Genomic DNA, 17623 nt, shown 5'->3' on the forward strand with positions numbered 1-17623 from the left:
AACGCAAACATTTTTTTTTTAGGTTTACGGCAGTCAATGTCTGCCCTGATGAGCCACGGCAGTGCAAGGCCATCACGGCATAATTGATTCCCAACTATACCGGCGATCTGGGCAATTAACGAGCCAGGCCATTACAAAACCGGTAAATTTCTAGGCTCACGAAACACCTGAATCTGACTTGAGGCCAAGAAGGCCAGCGACGAGGGTAATTATTTCGATACGACGAAAGAGACGATAATGTGACGTCAGTAGCAAGTTTTGGGTTGTGCGGCGGCAAAAAAAACAACCCCGACATCTGCTGAGCAGCACCGTGCCCTGCCCGAGCCCACGGCTCTGTTGCACAGCGGAAGGGAGGCAAGGGAAGCGGTTGGGAATGTGGGCGAACGTGCAGCTCAGAGCGAATGTCGTGGCGAAAATGTAATCACGTCCGAGCGCGCGGTGCATGCACACACACCTGGGCAGAGCCACACATGGTGGAACCCCTCGAAGGAGGCCAGCCGGCTGGTTCGATGGCGCTTACTCAGAGGTAGCGCGGTGGCCGAGGAGGGTAGGGGCGGCGGGAAGGAAGCCCTGGCGTGTAGAGACATCATCGACGCGCCGCTCGTCTCCTCCCGCATGCTAGCAGCACTCCGTGCCGCTAAGAGATATGTGGCCGTGGCGGGCAGAGGCAGTTAACCAACGTGGCTTGCCGCGCCAAATGAAAACTCGCGCGTGCCTTACGATGTACTCGTGTCCAGTAACTCACGCCCGCCTTAGAACTGACCCGTTTCCAGAAGGTTGTACACATCCGTAAACGTGCACGCATGCCGTACATGCATGGCTGCCAATCAAACAGCTGGAGAAGACTTAAAATATGTATTTCTTGACTGCTTGCTTACATTTGAGTGCATAGTCAAATGTATGAAAATATGCAATGTTTATAAAATAATGTAGAACTGTACTCAGATTCTTCAAGTCATGTAACCGTGACAGACTTTACTATACTAGCTATATACATAGATGATAGTACGTGGAAGGGGTAGATTGTCCATATAAGTCACTTCTATGTTAACAGTTGTAAATCAACATAAATGTTCACTGCTAAGAATGGCTTTGAGAAGATTTATGTTAAGTATAAACAAAATTTCATATTATCATGTTATGTTATCCTAATTTTTACAGGCTATAGCTGACATATGTACTGCCATGGCATTACTTGACTAAATACAGAATTAAAATCAAAGTAATATTTTCCTATTACATATTATAAATAGCAAACACTTAATGCATTTTTCATTCATAATTCAGTACAACAATGTACGACCGCAAATAAAACTAATCTATTTAAGAGAATACTTGAGAAAAAACTGCCTTGTATGTCTGCAAAAGTCACACAATTACAACTTACCACTACAACACAAAGAACAACACTGTGCCGTATCACATTTCTATTGTGACAGCTTCTGCTAGCGAGAGAATTCACCTGGGTGTTTCAATGTTTGCCGGTGGAAAACAGTAAGGGCAATGTTTTGAAAATCCCATTCTGTTAAAATGCTTTCTGTTCAACCAGGAAGCTCAATGGCCTCCATGCACTGACAAACAAACCCCGCTTTGCTGCTTTTGTCTGCCCCATGGACATTGTTTGACTGCACTGTTAGAGAAGGAAATGTACCGGCACACAACCTAACGATGCAACCGTGTGGTGCAAAAGGTCACAGGGCGGATGTCCGCACAGTCCCTCGTTAACAATTGAGGCCGAATGATTGTCCCCAACGATCCAAGGCTCTATTTTATCTCTGTCTTAAATGTCCCACAGCCAGCTCTGCACCAAGGACTCTGAAGCGCTTTAAAATGTATTTCCAAGTCAAACCTAAATCCCCCCGATTCCCACATTACTGGCTTTCCGTGCAATGTGTATAAATGCATTTGCACACTCATTTGACTGATGGCAATAAAGACTTGTGAACCCGTTTAAAAAAAATTAAAATACACCACCATTACAGAGGGTTCATTTGAATTTTTCAATCCATGAATTATTGAAATGACTAAAGTAAAATGTGCATTGACATTATCGACTGAAATATTGAAGTGGTTTAAATACGAGGATTTTTTGAAAACTCCTGAACCACTCCCAATTTAATCCACTGAAACTGTCCCTAATTATTTCGGGATATTTATTTTGCTTACTGCAAATTATGTAAAGTACCATGGCATTAGCTGTGCACAAGTTAATCAGATACTTTATAATAAAGTGTTGATAAGACAAAGGCAGGCCAGGCCCGAGGCATTCCACTCTAGCTTCATGATCGTTCCCAAAAGAGGTGATGGCATTAATTTGCCATCCCATACCCCCGCATCACCATTTACTTTCGCTCTTAATAAAATATAATGAATATTATAATTGTGCCCATATAGGAGGTACTATATCGCTGCATATGGAATGTTTACGTAGGAGGACCTTTGCGCTACATGCATGAATCAATGATGAAATAAAGAAGTGGACAACAGCAGGATGGAAGGCATTTGGACTACTGAACTTAATAACGAAAAGTTAAATATCCACGTGCATAATGGAGATAATATTTTATCAGTGCATATTACATGCAAAAAGCTGAAAAGTGTGCAAAGAAGCATAGAGGTAGATGTTCTGAGAGACAAAGAGGTACATTTGTATTACAAAACATGTACAAGTTCGAGACATCGTATTGACCGATTATAAAGTAATTAGGCAGGACTACATCATCCGATGATGTCCATTGAAGCTATTGATGAAGTGGCAGCCAGAGGAGTGAACACAGGGCCATGAGAGACAGTGATAGCTTGGGGAGCGGCTCTAATCCCACAGTGGATAAAGCATGGTTAACAGTGATGATGAGGATATGAATGGAGGAAATGTTCTTCATGTGTCTACGGGAGCAGTACACGCTGTCTCTCTCTCTTGCCAAGGGACCAGAGGGATCTCTCACGTGTGCAAAGAAACGTTCTCAACTCTCCCCCTTTGAGGTACTGAGGCTCATTAATAATGTACCAGCCAAAAAAACCCTCAGGGGCCCAATATGTGCAAGCCAATGGTCCAATCCAAGCCTCGAGAGATTACAGCGGCATACAAAAGCTGCTGCCTGTGTGTTTGCGTAGAGGTGCATATGTGCACGCGTGTACACATGTCCGGGGGGAGTTAGCCGGAGAGATGGTACTCTAGTCTGTGCTTTCTGTCACATCCCCAGCCACCGGGGCTCACTTACAGGAAATGGACACGACGGGTTATTAAGATTCTTTATGCTGTATGGAGCAAACGGGTCGAAAAATGGGTGCCGGTTGAGATTTTTCTGTATTAATAATAGATTTTCTCTGCGGGGACAAAACTAAGCAGGTAGGCATTATTGTTTATAGTATTGATATATCAACTGATAAACTAACAAGGAGGTGAACGCTGACTTCACATAAAAACCAAACCCTCAAGAAAACCGCACATATTGTTGTCCTTCCCCCACACCTCCGATTAGCGCAGTTGGCTACATAAGGCACGAATTTTTTTTTAAACATACATACATGAAAGGATATCTATATTTGCAGCTATGATGAGCGGCCTGTTATGTATTGTTAATTTCTTATACAGTACCTTTTTCCCATTCTTGCTTAATTTTACAGAAAATCAATCTTGAGCGTACGAATTCTCTTGCACCACTGCCAACACCGTTTCTGGGCACATGAGCACAGGATAAGTGATTGGCCAATTAAAAGATCACACGTAAAGAATAGGTATCAGCCTTGATGCCATTGTAGTGTATTACCATATTCATTCAAATGCCTTACTCATTCCAATTTGGACCTTGCTGATGGCTCGCCCTACTTCCGTAACACAATGCGGTTAAATATAGATCGGCCAGCGCCAATCTTTCGAACATTCAGTAATGCAATAAAGGCTTGGGTTAATTGCTTAAATGTTAATATAAGTTTTGAATCATTGTTAATTAAAAGTTTGTATGACATTAGACGACGCTGAATATTTGAAGCCAATTCATGGCACACAATGAAGGCCAACACAAGGTGTAATTGAACAGTTAGGGCCAAATTGTACGCAAGGTAAAGCGGCACATGATGCAACAGGATGTAATACTTCTAGATTTGAAGCTTTCGTGACTGCAAGGATTCATACTCTTAGGTTTTTTCGGTAAAGTCACGTAGGTAAAAATAAATAATAGAAATAAAATAATAATAAATCAATTAAATCACGACGTTTCGGAGGCATCAAGTTGATACAGTAAATTTAGCTGTGACGGTCCCACCTGAAGACGGAGACTTGTGTTGCCTCCGAAACGTCGTGATTTAATTGATTTATTATTATTTTATTTCTATTAATATTTTTATTCTTTATTTTTATTTTTAACCTACGTGACTTTACCAAAAAACTTAAGAGTAGGCATAAATATGAAAGACTTTAGTTATATTGTGCAAAATGGTAAAAAAAATATGATCCGTGGTTATTCCTATATAAACTGCAATCTGCATATGAATCACCTTGCTCATGTGTCCCATCAGCTCTCAGAAGCTTCGCAGGGCTGAGCATGGACGGAACTGAGATCGGTGACCACCATGAACAATAAGATTGTCAGAATTGTGGGGCTACATTGTGGGCAACAGAGGGCAGTGCAACAAAATACATTGTTGCATTGTGCTTCTATTCTCCCAAGTATCGGTACATGTTTCCAACTTTCAGCAACCTACATTGAGCAGCATGGTGAATTATGGTCCAATAACCATCGCGGACCTGCATGGCGTGGGAAGGCCTTCATCCAGCAGTAGATGAACACAACTCCTGTACATGCACATTCGTACATGAGAAACTAATCTGGATGCATGTCTGTACAGCAAAGTCCTCCTAGACCGCTTCAACAATTTCAATGGACGATGAGTCATTTGGAAGCTTATGATGCATAGATTTTGCAAATGAGGTCAAAATTACAAACAAAATGGACCCTTTTACCTGATTATGCAGGTTATCGGCCCCAGCGCTGCTTATCCGCGAAATCATTTCACATTACAACCAGGAATACACCGAGCCCCATAGCCTCATTTCAAAATCATGCAACTGGTAGGCATGTGCCTTTGGGGAGGGGTGTTTGCATGGGTGGGAGCAGCCAGCCTTCACCCGTGTCATATAAATTGGTGAATCGTGAGGGTCATTTAGAGTTGATGACTGGTGAGTGGTGAAAGTCACATGAGTTGGTGAGGCTCAGGTGAGTAGATGACTGGTGACTGGTGACAATTATGTGGTTCGGGTCGGGAGAGTAGTAAACATTCCAAACGGGTCAGGGAAGTGTAATTTGAGTGTGATGTCACCGTCAGTAGGATAGGCTGCCCACTAGTTATTTATATGTACGGAAAATAAAACAAAATTAAGTACTTAGCTTGAGAAAAATAGGCAGAGTGCAGCTAAGTCAACATGTGACAGTTTAGGCACACTGAAGGGACATACTTGTAGCCAAATTTCATCACTGCATTACATAGAACATGCAAATAAACATGAATCCCGATTCGTATCTTATAACCCTTCATGTTGTGGTGGTAGTAGAAGAGAAGACGATCCTATTGTCAAAACCTATTTGTTTCCCTTTGCACAAGATGCGGCTGGACATTGTATACACTCTTTATTTATAGCCTATCAATTAGAATTATCCCGACATTCTGTCAACTCAAACAGTTTAAGTGAATGTGCAGGGTAAATCGCAGTTTGTGAGCACTGTACTTTATTGTGCACCAATTACAATGTATTCGTAATAATAACAAAATACATTCCCAAATTCGTTTTCCACCACATTGGCCTTGAGGTGATAGGTCAGCTAAAGGGCATCAGAACATCATAGAAGCAATTAATACAACTCACACTTCTGCTTGCAAATCACTTAAATTCTCCGACTGCACACTTTGTTCAATATTAATGTATTTTATAATGGGCTAGATGCCTTTATCCTTACCTAAAAGGTCAGTGTCGGCACTGGCTGTGCATATGGTGCTATGTGTGGAGGTAATCGGGTCACATCGAGGAATTTCCATGCATCATTTGGACAATTCCTTTAAATTTGTGCTTTCCAACCCCATAATCCATGTTGATTTGTACGAGAAGCATCTGCCAGACACTTTCTAAAATTTCCCTATAGGCCAAATCATACTTCATTATCTCAGAACAAAATACTATACCTGCAGCCTATTGAAAAGAATCCCATTTAAACTCAAGGGTAACCCCATGAAAACTCAATACACTAGTGTATAGACAATTCACGTGGCTAAATTCACTACCACCATCCACTGCAATTAAATTGTACGTATGACTGTGTTGTGAACATTCTTTGACTATAATTGAAATACAATCTTCATCCTTCAAGCATGCAAGAAAGAGCAGTAACAGGATAACAATCCAAGTTAATATATTAAGTGGCCTTTGTTTAATTGTAAAACCTATAGTTAGTTTAACAAAACCAAAACTGATTCAGTGGTTACATTCGTAGCATTCAATTTATCAGTGGATTTTCTTTTTCTCTGAAAGAAACTTCCATTTTATTGAACAACAATAATACCGTGAAAAACATTTTTCAGAAAAATAACAACTAAACTATAAGAAAAAGTACAAGACTCTGAGAGAGACTCGAGTGCAATGTGTGAGAGGTGTTTTGACTATGTCAGCCCCAAAAGAGTGCCTGGTGCGGTGTGTCAACATCGCCACTAGGGAGACAAAGGCGGCCGGACGTAGTGCTGGCCACCCACCCCCTCGTGTGCCACAGTGCCGGCCTTCATAGGTGCTACTCGCGAACAGCACTTGCCTCAACAATCTGTGAAAGGCTACACGGTGGATCTTTGTCTTTGTTGGGGGGGGGGGCTGAACGAGCTGTGGTCTTGAGCTCCAGGTCGGACCTCTGGCCTAGGCGCTTCCAACACCCAAAGGAACACCAACGCTTGTGCGTCGCAGGCGCGAAAGCATCAAAGCGAGAGGACCATTGCATTCTGAAATTAAAAGCCATGTTCAGCCACAGTGAGCCCTTTTGCTCCTACAAGAAAATATCTGTGCAAAACCATCAACAACGATGAGGACGAAGAAGACAACAAAACCAGTCTCTAATTTTGATTTGAAGCTTTCGTGACTGCAGGAATCCATGCTCTTTGGTTCTTCCGGTAAAGTCACGTAGGTAGAAAAATAATAGATCGCGACGTTTAGATCGCAACACAAGCAATCGTCAGCAGTTTTTTCTTGCTGTGGTTGCCCCACCTGATGACGATCGCTTGTGTTGCGATCGAAATGTCGCGATCTACTATTTTTCTACCTACGTGACTTTAACGAAAGAACCAAAGAGTAGAGTCTCTAATTGCCAGATTTGGTTGGGAGAAATTTTCTTAAATTCATCGGTTTAGCTGAAACAATAATAAATGCCGTGCTAAATGCTTGTAGACCTCGTGACAATTTAATGTGTTTGACAGTCGGGTTGTGTATGCTCTTATCATAAACATTTGGCCAAATTATTACGTGGCCTAGATCAAATCTCCTATGAATTATGTCGGCTGCAAAAAACCTACGTAGTCTACTTAAAAAGAGTTGCGTAATATGAAAAGGATAAACAAAACCACTACCGAGTCAAAATAAAAACCTATCACTTAACATACATGCCATTCTACAATCCGCAAGCAAAAGCCTGACCTATAGGTAAGCGGATCGACCCCAACTTTACAAAACCGCCTCCTCTGCTTAGTTTCACTCAGCTGAGGGAATTCATCCCAAATGCACTACTTTAAGAAATCATAAAATAAGCAGGGTGCCCCTTGGAATCCAGCCAATGGATATTTGGGCCACCTAAATCAAACCACTGTACTATGAAAGCATAACTCATTGTTATAAATAGCCTCATACTTGCCCATTCTTCAAACAAACTATTTCTGGTGGGGAGTTGCCCACACAAGTGATTTTAGAGAATCTTGATTTGAAGCTTTCGTGACTGCAGGAATCCATCCTCTTTGGTTCTTTTGGTAAAGTCACGTAGGGAGAAAATTCATAGATCACGACGTTTCGATCGCAACAACAAGCGACCGTCTTCAGGTGACGATCGCTTGAAGACGGTCGCTTGTTGTTGCGATCGAAACGTAGTGATCTATTAAATTTTCCTACCTCCGTGACTTTACAGAAAGAACCAAAGAGTATGATTACAGTAATAAAACCACACGGGTTCGGAGTGGCGAGTCATTTTAAGAGAGTAAACAGTCAGATGGCTATACTGCAAGCTTTAAAAAATAGGGAATCACTCTCTGCAAATGATCCTATTATTTTTATTACTTTTTAATTTTTTATTCACTTTATTTTTTTTTTCTATCTACGTGACTTTACCGAAAGAACCAAAGAATATGATCCTACATCAGTGTGAAGTGCAGGTATTATTTGGTCCAGTGAGTGAGAGATATATAATGATAAAGTGGATGGTCTTACAATAACTGGGTTTTTAAGTCGATTCAAGCTTGCCTTATTTTGGGTGTTTTAGACAATGTGTGCAAGCATGCGTGTTTTTTGCAGCAACGATTTAAGCACGTGTATATAAACACTCGCATGCGTGAAGTCACTTGCTTTCTGCACTATACATCATTTAAAATATAGGAAATACCTCATTGAATATTTAATTGTGTTGACATTTTCATACTTTCAACCTACGTCCCTAACAATAACAAACATACCATGAAAAGGCTCTTAATGGTTGTAAAAAAAACCGATATTATCTTAAAGTTAAAGTTCTCATTCTAAAGATTAAGGGGGTAGGTTAGCGTGTCCGGTGGTCCCCTTGTTCAACACTCAGCCTTGCACTTTAGATAATTGGGCTCCTCCTGTTCTGGACACCGCAGCAGTGTTAATTGGGATAGGAATTTTGTGGATGGTTAGCTACCTGCACTACTGGAAATACAGTGTTCCCCAGCGGAGCACGACGCTAGAAATGTTGGAGCACACGATACATTTTTCATCAACGAAACGTCTCTCAGCATCAGCCGGTGTGTAAGGGAGAGAGAACAATCGTACATGAGCATCCGCGACGATGCGGTATATGTTTAAAGGCAACCGAGTTGTGCACGGTCATGTCGGGCAGGTGGCTGTTCCAAATCGCCGGCTGTTTTGTTAAGAAAAGCCACGTGAAAGATATCCGCTAAGTGCAGGTCTTCTCTACGGGACCCTGATGCCTGCTGTATATTTGAAGTATGCATGTGCTCTCCCTGTGGTCGTGTGTCCTCCGGTTTTTGTCTCCACATATAGACAGTATGCATTTAGGAGTATTTGGCTGCTATCAATGTACCCGTGGCAAGCCATTTTGTTGAGCTATCATTTGCGGCCAGGTCGCTTCTGAAAAAAGAGTGGGCCTTACCTGGTAAAATAAAAATAGTTAGAAGTTGACTCCAAGATGGTGATAACTGCACCGCCAATTTAAGAATCGAGCGTGCCCTCTCAGTAATTGCGTGCACACTGTGGAGTATCACCTGTCGCCCCCACTCGTCCAAATGTCGTCTTTAAAAACATTTTGAAAAGGTTCTCGAGATGGCCAGACGACTCACTTGGATCAAAGCACCAGGTCAGCACTACCGAGATCCTGGGTTTGGATATAGCTGGCCAGGTGCCTACGATTAAGTGCAGCGAGTAGATGATCTCAGCCCAGTTGCAATAACTGCACACAATAGTTGATTTGGTGGATCACTTGCTTACTGCAGCTCTGAGAATTAAAAAAAACTGGTTTAACGCGATGAACAATATTTACTGCAGGGTGTTGTAAAACGTGTAGAAACGCTCAGTGTGAATAAAGATGGTTGGAGTAACTATTAAAAGCAGTTCTGTGATGTCATCTTCCTGGCTGTTCTCTAGAGGTTTATTAAGACAGCAACAGAATAACTCGATTATAATAATAAAAAAAAGAAAACATAAAAGATGTAAAAGTTATCTCTGTGCATTCGTCAAATTACAGCCATGTTCTCTAACACTCCACCACATGTAGATATTCAATCACTGTAGAGGTGGCCAGGTGGTTTCAGAGGTGTAAGTATTGAGCTGGCACCCCTGAGATCATGAGTTTGAAACCAGGCCACAAGCTGTCATTTGAGTGTAGAGAGTTGACCTCAGTCCGGCCCCCCAATGACAATCCAAAAATCCCATCGCATCACATTGGTTCCGCACTATATCTTGCTGGTCTTTTCAAGGAGCACAAACCATCACACAAACTCTGGTAATCCTTGCAACGGATTTTAGCTAACCCATCGAATAAAGACAGTCACCGCCTCGTGCGCTTTCAGATGCGCTTCTACGGCCGTCTGGAACGCTCTTCCTTCCAATATTTGGAAGCCACTGGAGCTATGCATTTTTGAAATCTAAATTGAAAACTAATTTCTTTAGAAGTGCTTTGTGTTTAGTTTGTTGTCCTGTCCCAACACCTCAGATTAGCACGGTTGGCTTCGTATGGTGCGAAGGACGTTCAAAATACATACATAAGGATACATTCTTTAGCTCTGAGAAATAAACACGTGGGTTTTACTGTCATGGAACCAACATTACACTTTGTAACAGGGTGGGTGGGTAAGGATGTCCCCTTACTGTGTGGACCACTTAAGGGGATCTCAGAATTAGTTATTTGTTATCTATATATAAAAGGGAAATTTATGAATATGTGTGTCTGTTCAAAATGTCTAGCATACTTCCCGACATGCAACAAACTAAAATTTGGCATGTGGGTAGTTTCCAGACAGTACACAATGCAAAAAGTATAAAAATAGACTTTATTATTTTGGGGGGGGGGGGGGGGCGCAATAATGGATATATTTTGCACGGCAAGTGAGCGGTGACGTCACATCTGTGATGTCACCTGCACATCTGTGATGTCACCCGCATGCGGCAGCGTCACGCAATGTGCCTGCTGACGTCACGCACCCCCCCCGCAACCCTCCGCGTAGGCCGTGTATCAATTTAAGACAAGAATCCAAGTCCCGGGCGAAGCCGGGTAGTAAAGCTCGTCTGCTTATATCGGTGTTCTGTACTCGAGGGCTGTGTATTGCTCTGCGAGAGATCCTCATTCATCATTATTAGTCTCATGGGGTTATATTGCCCAATACAATAAAGATTAAATTTAGGTAAAAAACTAATATTAAAATACATTGCAACATCAAAGCAATGTCTTTCATGGACTTTTGCATATTTAAAAACACAAATAGGCAGCGATTTTCAATCCACACTGCAGTGTGTGCCTTGCTGTGCTGACACCATTGGCGAGAGGCTTTCAACACGTGTCCCAAATTCATCATCGCATGTCCACTTCAGTTGATCCTTTATACGTGTCACCTCTCTTGGCTGTCATTCCAGCAGCAGTCTTGAATGAGGCTGTCATCTCTTGGTACAATGAGCCCTGCCCTCACCCATTAGCGCATAGCATAGCAATGCGAGTGAAACAGGTTCCTGTTTTGTTCACTATTCAAAGTTTACCTTCTCATTTCATACTCGAGATGTCTGTTTAATTTTTTTTTGTCTTATTCTGGATATAAACCATCAGTAGACACATTCGGGAATTTGTTCAAGAAAGCCGCATCATTCAAAGCATAATTAAATAACTTGCTCAACTGCCATCTAACTCAGATTGATGTATTATGTTTCCCTTTATCCCCAGCTCTTTGGAAGATTTGATATTGTAAAGTTACTTTTGTTTATCTGAAAAGTCCCCCATCTTTAATATCCGACGCCTACGCATTAGACATATGCACTCTAAATATAATCCTCGCTGTGGAATGAATGTAGCTGATCTTTATTCTCACGATCTGTTTCAATCGCTTTTACTTCAATATTTTCAAAAGATAAAAATCAATTCCTTACAAGCCGTCTTACATTCATTCAAATTAAAAGATTACTTGCTATGAAACACTAAACACTATAAATCCTCAAAATGAAAATAATAATAGTCAGCAGAGAACAGGTTTCAAAAATAGCAAAAATCATCAAGAGAAAAATACAAAATGTACATTCATTATTTTTAAAACACTGGAAATATCAGCCACATTTTTAAACATTAACTACCTGTTTTTATGGCATTGTCTACGTGAAAAATGTTGCCATCCCAATATAAACATGCTCTTTACTCTACCCAACAACTTAAGTGTTCCTTTGATTTTACCCCAACTGCGTGAACACGAGTCTTTAATTCAGCTATTTTTCTTGAAAAGAACTAAGAATTCAACAAAAACCGTAACACCACACAATAATAAACCACTTTATACATACTTACATGGTCCGGTGGTAAGGCTGGCTGTGCGCGTGCGCGCGTACACGAGAGGAACGCACAGTGCGAGTGGCTGCGTGCGAGTGAACAAGCCGTGGAACCGGCCCCGGCGCTATACTGACGCGTGACGTCCGGATCACGGCGAGCCCAGGGCGCAGCGACGCTCAGCCCAACAGCAAAGGGGCGTGCGCGCACGGGTTCCGAGCGAGCGTGCGTGCGAACGCGCGTGCACGGGTGCGAACGTGTGTACGTGCGTGCTCGCGGATGGCCGCCCCCTGTAATCCGCAGGGCACAAGTGGTCGGGGAGCCTGTGTTTAATCAGCAACAAACACGAGGATGTGCTGGCCGCCCGTGCCACGTACGCATGTCTCCGCCCGCGACGCTGCCACCACCCCCAAGGGAGGATGAGCAGTTTCATGTGCGAGACACCTCCTGTCAAGCAGAGCACCACCACCGTCTACAACCGCAGTCGTGCTGAGAATGGGATTTTTTTTATTCAACAGCAGACGGAGTAGGGAAATATGAACCATATTTCTTATCAATTATTCACGGCTTATATCTAAACTAGGGCAAAGGAGTCTGAAGAGACAGCTGAGCATTTCTACGGGCAGGGGGAGGGTAATTGTTTACGGGAAAGGCAGGCTAGGCTGCCACAATTGTGTATAGAGAAATATATCAGTGGATATAAATTAAGGGATTTAATGAGTTCAAATGAGGTGAGATTTTAGGGTATTGCAATGCCATGTGCGTCAATATGGACATTGTAAAAAAATCCCTATTAATTGAAATGTGTAATCATTATTAAGCTGAAAGGCCAAACCAATTCAAACAAAACTAGTTAAGGCTTGTTGTTTCTCACATAAGTAAAGTGAGTTCAGTCAAAATAAAGCAAGATTTAAGGGCTGTATAGGCCTTACGAGCAATATATAAAACGAGCGACCTCAAATTTACAACCTCAGAGTCCTCAAGGCTTTCCCCGCATCTCCGATGAGAACGGTCGGCTACGTACGACGCGTAAGAAGTTCAACGTACACACATACAAGGCCGTTTGGCAAAGCTTTGTAAGGCATCAGCAAGGAAGTTCAAATAATGGCTGACACGTGTTCTATGTAGTGTTAAAAACGTAAACGTCAATTACACAACAGTGACAAAACTGTAAAGAAACTTGGTCTAATGTAACAACATTAAACCACCATATTAGTAATGTTACTTGTAAATTTGGTTTGAATTGCTGTGATTCAGGTTGTTTTTTCAATGCTGTGGTGGATAGTAGTGTCTCTAGTGACTGCAGGGGTCAAGTGAACCGATTGTGTAACAAATTCATTATTACACGCACTATTTGGTGCATGTATCGTGTGCGTAACACTTTCCCGTTCCCATGACGTACATGTACATGTACGTCATCCGTCTTTGTTCCGGAAATGGGAAAAAACTAAATTAAACGTATCGGTACCAAGGCTCCCACAAGGCCAAGCGGGAGGACATGTGGCACAGTTTGGTGCCAGCTATTAGAGTACGGTCGTGTCGCTCCAGTTCTCTGTGGCGAATGCAATGTCTTTGCAAACAATGGCGCTACGCCTCTCCAAGTAAATGAACGCTGAACTTCTTGCACGTCCGAGATTCAGAGGCGAACGGGACACACCCTGCAACTTGCAGTTGTCTTGGAACCGGAAAGGGTTAAGATATTTATTTCGATCAATGAATGGATGCATCGGACCACCCTGAGTAGACACTGTACTGAATGTTTTCAATGCTAACCCTTGAAAATGATTTTCTACAAACAGTTGCCCGCAATCATTTGGAGTCAGAATGTATGCTAAGAGGAAATAACAAATGCGAGCTACGTCCATGCATTTGGCACCAACTGTAAAGATGCAGAAATGCAGCCGTGTATTTCAGCAGCGCAGGCAGAAATATTGGAAACAATTTTTTGAATCTCGAATCCGTTGAACTAGCACACGTCTTCAGCGCCTCTGAGCAAACACCCCAGGAGGTTACAACCGTTCTTCCAAAGACCATGCACTGCGGAGGAGCAGGTTGACTTTCCACAATGGGTAGAGAGAGAGACAATGCTTTCTTGCAGCGGGCGGGCGGGCAGTGTGTAAACTACACATCACAAAACCAGGCGAACATTGAATGCAGTGGGACCTACTCTTGTGCCTATCAACAAGGCCAATATGTTTGGTAATCAACTAAGTATATGTTAAAAGTATATCAATGACTATTAACTTGTCCAAAGCTAAAACTCGTGACACCGACCAGAAGAGTATCGCATGATTGCATGCCACTCCAAATTTAGAAGCAAATTGCACACATTTATCTGTCGTTTGTCTTGCACACAACGTTTTTGTGACCTTTCACTTTGATACAAAAAAGGGTTTTAGAGTTATGCCATATCAGTCTGTATGCAATATAGTGCTCATGCCTGCAAGGATAAATATAGAACATTCCAATATCACAAGAGAGGGCAGAAAGCCGTGGAAACCAGAGCCAGCTTAGCCTCCCACATGTGTCTCAATGCACACTGCAGAGACCTGCTCAGACCTGCGCTTGGCCCCGTGGGAGCTGTGTGCACGCTGGAAAATGTTGGTTTGTGCAGTGGTAATCTGCACACCATTTAACGTGACCAAAAACAAGAACATCTTTAAAAAAAACGTTTGCTATGCTTTTCATCCGACACGTGCTTCTAAATACGGAACATATATATATATTTCTGCAGCAGCAACAATAAGGGGTAAATCACACTGTGCGCATGGTATGCCGTTAATTTTAATGCGCAGGCAATGTCACCATTCGGCGTGTTGCTCATTTTAGATTTTCAACACTTCCTAAAACGTACATTACACTGGAAGGCCTGATGAGGAAAGGTTTATGACAATTATCGTTGTCTCACCATTGCAACCGGGAGTGATAAAAACGAGTACGACTTTGTGGGGACGTTCACAGCGGCTGTCCTATGGATATACTCACCCCTGGCCATATGAACATGGAATTTCCACCAGCGGCTCAGGGCTGTAAAAACGAAGATGAGCACTGCCACAGTGCTCGCTGCTTCTGCAGGACATCACCGTTGTTTCACGGGCTAAACAAAACCCATGCGCAACGTCTTAAAAATGCACTTTGTTTGCCCACCCTTAACAAAAATACACTAAATGTAATAATTCGCCTGGTCACCAAGCGGGCACACACTGGACTCGAAGCGGTCAGTGGTTGCTAACAACAATGCACCGATGCACACAGGCATTTACGAGCAAGACAACTGCACTCGTAACGCGCAACAGAAACTGCAGCACTTGTCAATGGCCTTTCTAAGTTCAATGGGAACTGAACACACCCCCTCCATCACAAGCAATCACTGCGGAGTGTGGAGCTTACAAATGAATTAACGAGAAGGCCTTTTCATATTCATTGTAACTGTGCTGTACTAAGCGCGTGTGGTGTCCTGCCATTATCTAACCGAGTCCGTGCGGGTATTTATTCGGAGCACTTGCTTGTGCCGCTATATAACCAGGCAGCGATGCTGTTTTGCTGACGTTTTCAAGTAAATGTTACTCGAGGAAACGTGCTTCATCGGTATCTTGTGAGGTGGAGAAAAATAACATTTGAAGAATAATGTCCTGACTGCAAGCGACAGAGAGAGAAATCAAGAAAACTCCAGCTATGCAGACTATGCGTTACGAAATGTAAACCAAACGTAAAATTATATTATGGAACATGGTTCCAGGCAGGTAGCAAATGCATTTGATTTTTCGATTTAAAAATGCATTTGAATTAATGTTACTGCGGTTATCCATGCCTAAGTGCAGCATTTTTATCGAAGTTAACTGAAAAGGAGTGTTGTGAGTTTAAATGGATTGTTGTTGTGAATGTAATCACAGCGATGATGTTTATTTATGTATTTATATGCTTATTTATTTAATTGATCAGTCCACTAATTCTCTTCGGAAAGCTATTTGCGCATAGTAACTCAATTTGTGTGATAGCAGCTAGTTTATAATGAGATACCGTGGGCATTAGATTAATGAAGCGTAGTCCAACAGATCAATAATACTAATGGTCTACTTTATAATCACATTACACGCTTTAATCTCTAAGCTCTATATGGCTGCTGCATTTGCTAAGTGAATGAATGTACACAAAGTTTCATAGATGTTCCTGGTAAAAAATGGATGCCCATTGTTCAAAACTGCATTAAAAAGACGTGAGTTTACATATAATTTAACTTTTCTATGAAACCGATTATCTTGAAACACATTTTCTTGCGCAGTTCGCAAAGGGATAGCAGCATTGTACATGATTCACATATCTTGAAGCACTTTCCATTGTGGCTATCTTTTTCCTGAATGCACAACAGACTGGTGGCTATAATCAATACGACCAACACAGGCAGCTAAATAGAAAACTTAATTCGTATTTTTCGGTTTAAAGCTTTCGTGACTGCAGGGATTCATATTCTTGGTTCTTTCGGTAAAGTCACCTGATGATGATTGCTTGTGTTGCAATCGAAACGTCGTGAGAATTTAATTGTTTGATTTTTATTATTTTATTATTTCCCTTCTACGTGACTTTACCGAAAGAACCAAGTATATAAACTTCGTATACTAATAAACACATGCAATATGTCCAACTGTCTTTTAAAGGCAGGACTACTAAGTACATCCTGAATGCTAATATAATAACGGAGCACGGAATCTATGGCAAACAATTAGCAAGCAGATAGTCCCACGGTTCATAACAAAATATATTAAACTGGCTGTGCGACTCACAAACTATGGAGGGCCGATGAGCGAGTGCTGTAAAAAAAGAAGAGATAAAAAATGAGAGTGGTAACCTTACCCTTATTTAAACATTAAACGCTTTCCCCAGACACAGACAACTCCCGGCTGTCTGCTGCAACCCTGCACCACATGAGAAGCCGAAGGGCAGGTACTGCTCGCCGGAGCCCAGGGCACAGGTATAAGCTTTCGAACGGATTCTGGCTCATGTTTCTAGAGCCTTCGCAAAAAAACGTTCCCGATTTAAAGGCTTCAAGATAAAGTGCCAAAATATATTCAATAATTTCCCACGCCAGTGACGTGTAACACCAATGCCAATAACTCCACCCCTTTATAACAACAAATCTCCTGTGCCACTATACATACAACTTTGCAAAAGTTTGAATTTGACCTCTAAGCAAGCACATACAATATTACCCATCTCTTCAACTTCCGAATAATCACAGGGATGTTTCAAATAGCTATTGAGAAATGCCTCAAAACACACTTCTGGCCAAATATCACAATACCGCTAGAATAACACGAAACGACCCGAAATTAGTGGAGCAATTTTGTCAAACGTTATTAGGTGCGCTCAAATTACATTACGCCGGAAAGCAA

General features: G+C 42.0%; 1 protein-coding gene across 6 annotated transcripts in view; it reads right to left on the bottom strand.

The window, feature by feature from the left end:
- LOC144720242 (oxysterol-binding protein-related protein 8-like) overlaps window positions 1-17623 on the bottom strand; it is a 104009-nt gene that overhangs the window by 34573 nt on the left and 51813 nt on the right. For 3 of the 6 annotated variants that reach the window (XM_078596802.1, XM_078596803.1, XM_078596804.1), the window contains exon 5: window positions 455-637. The exons of 1 other annotated variant lie outside the window; for it this stretch is intronic. In XM_078596802.1, the coding sequence (XP_078452928.1) occupies window positions 455-637 (183 nt within the window). Of the gene's footprint in view, window positions 1-454; window positions 638-3598; window positions 3679-12254; window positions 12402-17623 lie in introns of those variants that run through there. 2 more of the 6 variants (XM_078596808.1, XM_078596806.1) reach the window with 2 other exon arrangements.

This window comes from Lampetra planeri, chromosome 8 (genome assembly GCF_965212315.1).
Source record: "Lampetra planeri chromosome 8, kcLamPlan1.2.h2, whole genome shotgun sequence".
Taxonomy (NCBI): domain Eukaryota; kingdom Metazoa; phylum Chordata; class Hyperoartia; order Petromyzontiformes; family Petromyzontidae; genus Lampetra; species Lampetra planeri.